This window comes from Suricata suricatta, unplaced genomic scaffold (assembly GCF_006229205.1).
Source record: "Suricata suricatta isolate VVHF042 unplaced genomic scaffold, meerkat_22Aug2017_6uvM2_HiC HiC_scaffold_27, whole genome shotgun sequence".
Taxonomy (NCBI): domain Eukaryota; kingdom Metazoa; phylum Chordata; class Mammalia; order Carnivora; family Herpestidae; genus Suricata; species Suricata suricatta.
In genome coordinates this window covers 126,420-137,216 of record NW_021872658.1, presented here as the reverse complement: position 1 = coordinate 137,216, position 10,797 = coordinate 126,420, and the positions used below count along the sequence as shown (strand labels likewise).

Below are 10,797 nucleotides of genomic sequence, written 5' to 3'. Positions count from 1 at the left end.
ATTTGACAGACTGAGACACCCAGGTGCCCCCAAGTTCATTTCTAATGAGAGACACTGAGGTGGAGCACACAAAGAGCTTGGGCTTCAAAACCATAAAAACTTGGTTCAATTCACTTATCATACTTTAATAAAGTAAGTTAGCTTTTCCTAAGCAGCGACTTAATATAAAAATAACATAGGGGCACCCAGGTGGCTCTGTTGATTAAGCATCTGACTTCAGCTCAGATCATAATCTCACGATTCAGGAGTTTGAGCCCTACATAGGGCTTCATGCTGACAGCATGGGGTCTGCTTGGGATTCTCTCTCCCTCTCTGCTGCTCCCCTACTCTCTCTCTCCCTCAAAATAAATAAACTTAAAAACCAGTAACATAGATATGTTTATTCTACTATACCCTCTTAAATTTCTCTTCCCCCAACTCCCATTCATAGGGATCCTTAGGGGCCTAATGTTTTCAGTATACACCAAATAAGTGTTCTCTCAGGCCCAGCCATGAGCTGCATGAATCTCAGACCCTAAGGCCCAGTTTGTTTGGTTCAATACTAGAATGAATTTCCTCACTCTGCTTTATCACCCTGGGGTCTAGAGGCTAAGGCTAGAAGGACACATGCAGCCATTACTGATGCCGGCCAAGAAGAAGGAAGCCTGGACAGGTAGTGCTTACTACCCCTGAATCTGTTCCTGGCTGCCCAATCCTCCATCCCCTACCTACCCTTCCTCGCGCAGCATGCAAGCATATGTACATAAGCACCTGTGTATACACACATTCATACACATGTACACGCCACCACCAGTATTGATTCTGAAAATAATTTTATTATTTTACAGTTGTTCAGGAAAGTTCCTGGGTTGCTATGACCAAGATTTGGTCACCAAAGAACAAAGGATCACAGCAGATCAATCAATCCACTAGTTTTCTCTCTTCTTCGGGTGGTGAGAGCAAGCAGGAAACACATCATGTGCATAATGAGAAACTAACCAGCAGGTAAGGGTGGGAAAGGGGAGGCAAGGAGCAGGCACAAAAGGAATTCAATCCTGGCTGCCGTTCTCAGGCTTAGATTTAGCTATCTTGTCTCCTCTATATTTGCCCACCACTTGCCTCAGCTCTGTTATCACAGAGGGAAGATGACTATGGGCTGAGAAACTGGGCTAATTACCACCAATAGCAGAGTAGCTTGGTACATCCAGAGGCTAGAAGTGGTCATTAGACCAGTCAGATTTCCTTGGTGGGAGTCAATGCCCCACCTAGGATTAGCTCCTAGTGCGCTGCTTTAAGGCCTTCCCTCGAGGCATATCCAGACAACATTGGAATGACAAGAATCTGATTTCCACTCTCCATAGCCAATTCTTCCTTTCAGCAAAAGGAAAGGCATGGGCCATTTAATACCTCAGTATATATGTGATCAAGGACATACACACAATAGAATTCTATCCTTATAGTCCAGGACCTCAAATCTAATTCCAGTTATGTCTGAACAGCGAGGGAAAAAGCTGGGTCCTACCCTGTGATGGGACAACTAAAACCCTGGGGAGTCCTAAGCAGATATTCTATGAGATACTGTTCCCCAGAACTTTGTTTAGGGCAGATCCGCCTTCCCTCTGAAGCAGGAGAAAATATAAGGTAACTGAAGCAAAGAAAGTATCAATCGAAATGATACTAGACTTCAGATTATTAGGTTTATTAGAACCATCTTCTAAGCTGAAAGACATTCCTCAGCATCTTTCACAGGACACAAAAACTCAGGGCCCTGCAAAATTGGAACAAATACCAGGCTCAACCACCGACTATGGGGCCTCCTCAGATTATGCAGAAGTGTTCTGGCCCTGGGCAGTAGAAGAAAGCAGACCCGCTGGTCCCTGCAGCTCTGCCCTGGGCTAACAATCCCCCTCTGTTGTGCAGGCACTTTCTGTGGAGACTTGGAGAGAAGACCTGTTAAGTGGGAAGACTGTTGCACTAGAATTGATGGTTTGGATGTTAGAGATAAGGGAATTCCAAGTTCTGAGGGAGTGATTGCAAAGGTGGGAATTCAGTTTATAGATGGCCTGTGAAACACAGAATGAGTAGGACATGAACCATCAGAAAGTAGACGGCTGCTAGCAGTGGCACTCGGGTCCGGGAATAACAGAGCGAACGCAGGACCCGCTTCCATCCAGCACCACTCCGCGTCTGAAAGAGAAATTGGAAAGTTAGAGAGGTTTGCCCTCCAGGGATATGTCCCTTTTCCTTCTCCAAACACTGCAGGAAAGAGGTATCCCAAGAGAAAGCCCCCTCAGGTCAGCTGGCCAACTTCACTAGGTTCCCCTAACCTTCCATACCCCTCCAGTCTTAGATCCACCAGGTACTCAGTGCCTGGACTTCCACCTTCCTTTTCCTTGATCCCTTGCCCTCAGTGCAGCCAGCCCTGTCTGCTAGCATATACCCTCTCCTTAGGCTTCTCGCCTTCTTACCCTTCGACAGCTGCTGCTTGTAAGATCTATTAACAGTGCCTGCTCCTGAGCGCCACAGGAGCCAATGATAGGAGACCGTGCAGAGTCCCATTCGCTGTGCTCCAACCTGTGTTGAGGGAAGAAACAGACATGGCTTGGTTTATAGCACAAGCAGCTGATGAGGTGAAGTCTTCCCAGCCATCCTGCTGTGTGATGCAGCACAAGAGACTTGCAGCAGAGGCTGGTCCCACACAAGCAGTGTGCAGGCGGATCTGTTTCTTTCAGCAGCAGTAAGCGGTAAGGAAAACTACCAGGAATTAACTGCCCTCTGTGTATCAGGTGCTGGATTGGGTGTTGTATATACACAGCCTCAAGTTAGAGGCTGGTGTAACTATCTTCAAAGTAAGGTTACTTAGAGTGATAAAATTCCTTGCCATGGTGGCACAGCCAGTAATAGGTTGAGCCAGAATTCAAAACGCAGGTGTGTCTCTAAACCTCATGTTCTTTTTTTCCAATACACCAGAGAAACCCATTGTTTTTTTTTTTTTTTCATTTACCAAAGGCTAATTAGGCAAAAGCATCCAAGAAAGATTTCTATGGGCTTTTTAGTATTGAACTGAACTGGCGGCCTCTACTGCTTTCTTCTTCATTTTTGTTGATTTGTTTAATACTAGAACTTCTCTATTTAATGAAGAAGCTGTCTTTTTCCCAGTCAATGGTTTCTTAAAATACATGAACTGCATCAAAGGGGCTGCAGGTAATATAGCATATATGAACAAACATTTGCCCATAGGAATGCACTTTTTAATCATGGCGGGGAGGATGGAGCTCTCCCCTCCTCCATAAAGGGGTGTCCATTAGCCTAACACTCCTGGCCTCTCGTTGCAGGTCGCTGACTTTTCTCCTGGAAAGAAAGAACACTTTAATCTGACTTGTGAGTCTGGAAGGAGAAACTGAGTGAGCACAGTCTAGCTCCATCTTGCCAGGTTTCCTCTGAGAGGCAGGCTGACTGCACAGTACACCTTCTGTGTCTTTTCCTCCAGATGATAAGCTTTACAGGGACAGCCCTGACCTGGAACAGCAAAGTCTGGCACCATGCAGGTCAGCATGTCCACCTCTGTAGGCTAGGACGAGGAAAAATGGAATCTTTGTAAATACTGATGAACCAAACAGCAAGTCCACTGGGGATGCCTGGGTGGCTCAGTTTGTTAAGCATCTGATTCTTGATTTCAGCTCAGGTCATGATCTCACGGTTTGTGGGTTTGAGTCCCCACACTGGGCTCCAAGCTGGCAGTGCATAGCCTGCTTGGAATTCTCTCTCTCCCACTCCCACTCTCTGCCCCTCTCCCACTCGCTCACTCTCTTTCTCAAAATAAATTTCTTTAAGAAGAAATCACAAGTGCACTGAGTTCCACATACACTATAGGGTGCGTGTGAAAGAAGCTCTAACATTAATAAGTCCGTGTGGGGCCTGGGCGGGCAGCACTTGATCAGCTCCCTGCATTTGCAGTCTGCATCAGGGCCAAAGAGGACACTGTGGAGGGGCTAACCTTAGACTAATGTGGCTTATCTTGACCCCAAACTTCACTGCAGCACCCATCTCAAGATGGGAATTAGATCCTAATTATTCCCAAGTCTGGCCACTGAAATGTACCCAGTGTACCCAGAACGGATGAGCAGTGAACAGAGGCTATCTCCCCCAGCCCTTTACCGCCGGATCTGCTCCTCGGCCACGGAAAGGGCATTCTCAGCAGCCACTCTTTGGTCCCGCTCTTCTTCCAGCAGCTTCCGCAGTTCGCTCATCTCTTGCTTAGTGTTGCACAGTTGCTGCTGAGCCTCAGAAAAGCTTCAAAATAAAAGGACATCAAGCAGCATCAGTAGGTGCAGAACACAGTTGCTGACACAAGGGATTCAAAGCCTTCATAAGGTTATAAAGCAGGAAAATGTATAGACATTTGTACAAACAAAAAATAGGAAGGGAAAAAATTTTAAAAAAAGAATATTTTAGAAGTGTAGCTGTCAAAATAAGCTGCAGAAAATGCCTCAGAGATTTTAGAGATTGATTATCTTTCATTTGAATACCACAGTATTAGTGGTGTGTGTGTGTGTGTGTGTGTGTGTGCACGCCTGCGTGTGCGCCCTCGTGCCTGCGTGTTGCTATTGCTTTACAAACTTTCAACTTTACAAATTTGTTATTATAGTTGGTACTATTTAATCCTCACAGCAATCCGGAGAGGCTGATAAGGAGATACATTAAACCCATACTCTGGGCTCCGGTTCCATTTAGATGACTGTCCATTTCTGCACAGGTAGTGTGCGCACAGGGTTGAGGGCCGCTCCCCTACCTGAGCTGGGGCTCCCTCAGCTCCTCAGGATCGCTCTTCCTGTGAGCTTCGTTCTTTTCCTGGGGAGCTCCTGGAGCAACATCTATATTCAGTGGCCCCTAGAAGAAGAATAAGTGTAGCAGTACAGTGATGAAAGCACTTAAGGAACTGCATGGACAAAATGAGAACTCACTGAACACCAGACAAAACGAGACACCCTGGAGAAGAACACTCCTCTTATTCTCTTTGAGTGCAGAGTCAGAAGTGAGACTCTTCTGCTCTAAGAGATTAATATCCTACCTAAAACTCTTGATTAGATTTTCTCCCAGATAATAATTTTTGAATCTCTCCTCTACTGAAATCGGATTTCTTCTAGTGGAGGCTCGTGGATTTTCCAAAAGCCCCTCTGATCCTCCTCCTTCCCCGTCCTGTTCAGCTCCCCGTTAAGTCTCACTACCTCCCAGCTTCAACAGTACCTGCCACTGGACCGCGTCACCAGCCCCACCTGGTTTGTTTCCCAGGGCCAAACTTTCCCATAGCTTTCTTATTTCTTGAAGCAAAATCCACAGTCTCAGTGACAGAGTTAAAGCCTCAGTCATCACTGTTTCCCACTCACTTTTTGACTTCTCTCTCACCGTCTCCCTGATCTTTGTCCCTCTAATCCTTTCACCCTTTAATTTTTCTAGGCCTTATTCCCATCTCAGGGAGCGCTCGCTCTCCTCTGTCCCCTAACGCATCTTCAGTCTGAAGCACCAGCCTCTCCCATGCGGCTCTTTATGCTTTCCCATTTGCACTCAATTTTGGAACACTTTTCCCAGCCTCTCGCGGCCCTCCTGCTCACCACTTGCAGCTCCTGGACCTGCTTCTCCAAGACCGCACAGTGATGAAAAAGGTCAGTGTAGTGCTGCTGGCTCTCACGAAGACTCTGACTGGTATCGCCAAGCTGTACTGAAAGAGTGTTTTTTTCTTCGAGTAGTTGAGAGAACTGCAACAGTGGAGAGGGACTGTTTCACAGCAAGCAGTGCTTAGGAAGACTCTCGGAGTTTCAAGGGTCTAATTTTTTTTAACGCAAGACCTTGAGTTCAATAATAGTAACAAGAGCATTGTGTGTTCCTTCAAATTGGGAAAACTCAGCATTTTTGAACCAAAAAAGGAAAATGATTCTGGAGGAGTGGTAGGAAACTGTTTGTGGTGTCTAGTACATTGACTGGGAAACCAGAAAGCAGAAACCCGCAGGCGATCTGATAGTATAAACAATCCCAAGTATGCAAGAGGAGAAAGATAGCAGCTTGGGTCCAAGATGGAATGACTCACAAGTGACTATAATCCTTAGAAGTCAATAAGACATAGAGTTGTCACCTAAAAATTCACACAACCACAGTACTGGGAAGATTCTTCAATACTGCAGAGACTTACAAGTTGTCAAGAAGGTAGAAAAAGAAATTATCATGGGTGGTAGGAGGGAGACACAGAAGAAATCCTAAATCCCTATGTACATGTAAGAAACTATACTGGGAGCACAGACTCTCAAGGTGGAAATATTTCAGTCACTCAAAGCAGGACCTTCCTCTGCTACCTGAGTAAGAGGTAGATACTCAGTCTTTCCTTGAACATGTTGTGTCAGGGGTGCTCCCCACCTGACAGAGCAGGCCATGTCATTTCCCATCATGTCAAAAACCAGAAAATCATTTTTTGTACTGAATGAGACATTTACCCATTGAAGCTCCTATGATGATTTGAATTCAGCCCTCTAGAACTAGAATTCAAATTCGTCACTTGCAAGCTGTCAGGTTTCAAGTTTTAGTCATGATTAATACCCAGAAACATTAATACCCAGAAACATTAACAATCAGAGATATCCCTCCAAAGCCCCTGCTGTAGGACTGTATGCATTATGTGAAGGGAAACCAGTGAGCCTGAATACACCTTCGATCTTCTCCTGAGTATTCTTTTCGTAAGTATTCTGGGTTACTACTTGTATAAAAAAGTTGACTCAATGTTCAAAGAGAAGATAAATTTTCCTAGAGAAACTCTGACTGGATGGGAAGGACATTTGACACTCACAGAAAACCAGAATAAGAAACCTATGTGGTATAACAAAAACATTTGCATAAGCCAGAATAAAAATCACAACAAATAACCTTACCTCTGAAAAGCAAGTTTACAAAGCACTTTTTAAAGTATCATCTGATTTGAGAGAGGTAGAGGAATGATTTCTGTCCCCATTCATAAATGACAAACAGTACTAATTTGAAGACAGTGGTAGACATGATTACTGGGTGCAGTGACAAGTACTGGCTCTTAGAGTATTATAATCCTCTCCTGACACACAAAAGTTAACTTTCCGGCAACAGTGAACAGCCCGAACTATACTGAACAAACAAAGTATCACCTCAAACAAAAACAACTCTCAGTATTGAAAAATACAACACTTTTTTTTCCCTTCACAAATCCAGAGGAGAAAAGAGAGATCTGTAAAACTTACTAGAAGCAAAACCCTCTTCACTGGAGAAGTCTAATTCCTTTTAGCCAACCATCCTTACATAAAGCACCTTTTATAATGTTTTCAATATTCTGTCTATAGCTCAGGTACTGGCGAACTGTGATCCAGGGTCTACTGCCTTTGTGTGTGTGTGTGTGTGTGTGTGTGTGTGTGTGTGTGTAAATAAGGTTTTATTGGAACATGACCACTCTATGTGCCACCTACAGCTGTTTTTGTGATACAGCTGCAGAGCTGAATGGTGGTAAGAGAGACGGCACAGCCTACAGACCCAAACTATTTACCACTTGGGCCTTGACAGAAGAATTTGCTGACCTCTGTTCTAGCTCATAAGCTGTTGTACTTCATCATATCTATGCTTATAAAAACAGATACTGGAAGGAATAATCGAGACTACATTATACCAATAATCATTCCTCTCATGTTTTTAAGTTAATTTAGGTTACATGTTTTTAAGTTTGCATTACATATAAACATCCAACCATGCTGGCAGAATTATATACATAAAGCCTGAGCATCCATGGAAAGAATTACCGCAGTGGGTGGAGATGAGCCATTCTATGCTGACAGCCCATCTACTCTGCTCCCATTCTAGGGCCCAAGAAGCAATTCTCCAGGTAGCTGGGACCCATTTAGAGGGAGGCTCTCAGCTCATCAGATGATAAGCTCCATGAGGGGCTGCTGTGTATCCTAACATATGACCAGTTCATAGAAGGCAAATAATAGTTATCTGCTTGATGAATGAGTGAATGACACTAGGGACAGAGATAATTCCTTACAGTTGATTTCTAAAGGAAGTACTCTTTCTCACCCAGAGAAATAATATTGCTTCTCATACTTCAAGTGGTAGATGAAGTATATCTTAAAAGTTGTAAAAGAAAACATAACTTGCCTTATGACCCAGAACCAATACATAAATATATATAATTGAAACTCAAGTTTCCCAAAACAAGATATAGTTTTTATTACATATTACATAATACACACATATTTCCAATCTTTTTAATTGTGTTTTTTACAAAACACTATTTGCACTGCTTCTAATAGCCCTATACTGGAAAATGCAAAAGAATCCAAACAGAACAGAGAAACTATGGTATAAGGCTACAGTGCAATACTGCACAGCATGAGAATGGAAAAATCCCACTATATACAACAACATGGATGAATCTCACAAAATAAATGAAGGAACATGAGAGAAGATATGAGTCCATGTCTCTGTAGCTGTTCTGACTCTTGATCTGAGTGCTGGCTATCCAGATGTCTTCACTTTGTGAAAATATGCTGTGATGCATTTATGTTTGTGTGCTTTTTGTATCTTTTACTCAATAAAACATTAACATTAGGGGCTCCTGGGTGGCTTGGTTGGTTGAGCGTCGGACTTCAGCTCAGGTCATGATCTCAAAGTTGGGAAGTTCAAGCCCTATATCGGGCTAGCTGTTGTCAGCGTGGAGCCTGCTTCGGATCCTCTGTCCCTCTCTCTCTCTCTCTCTGCTCCTCCCCCATGTGCACACACACACACAAACACACTCTCTCTCTCTCTCAAAAATAAATAAACATTAAAAAACGTTTACATTGAAAAATTTTTAGTTGCTATCCACTAAAATGACCTCATGATTTACTAATGGTCCTGAATCACAGTTTAAAATACTGTCCTGGAAGGACAAATGCTCAGCATGATTTACAGTGTTTTCAGGAGATGGAATCTAGTTTACAGAAAGCAGGGGAACTAAGAGCTGTTCAGGAGGCCCCCTTGAAAACTCCCAGACAGGGGTGGCTGGATGTCTCAGTTGTTTGAACATCTGACTCTTGACTTCAACTCAGGTCATAGTTCATGAGTTTGAGCCCTGCATCGGGCTCTACATTGACAGTGTGGAGCCTGCTTGGGTTTCTGTCTTTCCCTTGCTCCCTCTCTCTCTGCCCCGCTACTGCTTCCCACCAACACACAAAATAAATGAATTTAATAAACTTACTTTAGAAAAAAAATAACAACTCCCAGACAATTACCCCAATAAAAGGTCTATCGTTTTACCCATTCATTTGGATCAACAAACCTATATTTAAAAAATGCAAATTTGTCTGCCACAGTAAATAGCATTATCAGTGTCTGATACTTCAATGTCAGTTAGCTGAATTTAACATTTAGTAACTACCTTCTATATAAGCTAGATACTGTGGTTTTCCACATACTGTTATCAGATTTATCTCAGAATGACCTCCTCCAAACACCTTGAGCAAATTACTTAATACCTCTGGGCCTTAGTTTCCTTATCTGTGATACAATTTACCAATCTTTACCATTCTTGGATTATACATCCCTTGGTGAACTGATGAGTTCTCATGATGGGAAACTTACACACAAACACACACACCATTTTGTATATAATTTTTGGACATTCACAGCTCTCCTCAAAGTCAATCTCCGTACTCTAGAGTCCAAATGATTTCTTAAATCCCTTCTAGTTCTAACATAAACTACCTAGCTGGGTTCCTCTGAAGAAGGCAGAACTAGGGAGTTGCCACTAGAGAATATTTGAACAGTCAGAAAGCGACAGGAGTATAATGATTTATAAGAGGGTGGGGGAGGAGAGGCAGGTGAAGGAGGAAGATAAGCCAGAAAATGACTGAGGAGAGAAGACAGAGATGTAAGAAGGCTTCCAAGAATAATTTTCTTTATTCTTGCCTTAGCGAGATCAGCTCTAGGGACCAGATGGCAAAGTAGCTCCTCCCTACAGAAATAAGGTCCTATCAACTCCAGGGTGCTTCCTTAGAATGTCTGGAATGGCATGGCTGGGGTTTGGGGAAAATCTGGCTTCTCTACTTCCAGAACGTTAGACACCAGTGAAGAAGTCTACAAATGGAGTAGAGTGAAAAGCAGCCCTCTCACCTCTATCCCTGCTGTCTAATCACATCTGAAACGCTTCATTCCAGAGACATTTTCCTGCTGCGCACCGGAAACAACAGGAAGGTGTTGGGAGGACTTGTGGGGAGTTACCTCAATATTACTAACAAGGGACATAGATGGGGAGACAATGCTGGGGAGCAAGGTCTCCTAAAAGAGTTGGGTTTTTTTGTTGTTTTTTTTTTTACACTTATTGAATAGATTTCTCCAATCATTCCCAAGTAAATTCTAAGGATGAGGAAAAGAATATGGTCCTGTGTCTGTGCTCTGGTAGGGGCAACCCAGGCTCCAAACAGGTAAATCTTCTGTGCCCTAAGATACTCTATAGCTAGAACCCAGGCTTAATCAGCTCCTATTTACTGTCTTGCTTCTGGTCATGGAGATAAGAAACTGAATTTCAGTCTAGCAGGAAACACTTACCTTACTGTTTAGTTGCTGAATTCTCAATTCCTTTTGGTGAATTTCCTTCAAGCTGTCATTGAGCTGAGTCCTAAGAAGTTCTGTCTCATAAACTAGGTTTTGTGATCCATCTAGGGATGCCAGTGTCTCTGGGGATGCCTGCCAGGATATAAGCATTGATGAAATTCCATCCCAATGTTGTTCATGCTTAATTCCTTCCCTCGATAAACCCTGTCCACCTCATAG

The 10,797-nt window shown here is 43.4% G+C and overlaps 1 protein-coding gene across 1 annotated transcript in view; it reads right to left on the bottom strand.

Moving 5' to 3' along the window:
* Nucleotides 1-795: 795 nt before the first annotated feature.
* LOC115284938 (golgin subfamily B member 1-like) overlaps nt 796-10,797 on the bottom strand; it is a 43,153-nt gene continuing 33,151 nt past the window's right edge. The window contains exons 7-12 of the mRNA XM_029931381.1: nt 10,573-10,710; nt 5,592-5,735; nt 4,772-4,869; nt 4,138-4,272; nt 2,448-2,553; nt 796-2,166 (exon numbers count right to left, since the gene is read on the bottom strand). Of these exons, the coding sequence (XP_029787241.1) occupies nt 2,032-2,166; nt 2,448-2,553; nt 4,138-4,272; nt 4,772-4,869; nt 5,592-5,735; nt 10,573-10,710 (756 nt within the window). The 3' untranslated portion in view covers nt 796-2,031. The remainder of the gene's footprint in view (nt 2,167-2,447; nt 2,554-4,137; nt 4,273-4,771; nt 4,870-5,591; nt 5,736-10,572; nt 10,711-10,797) is intronic.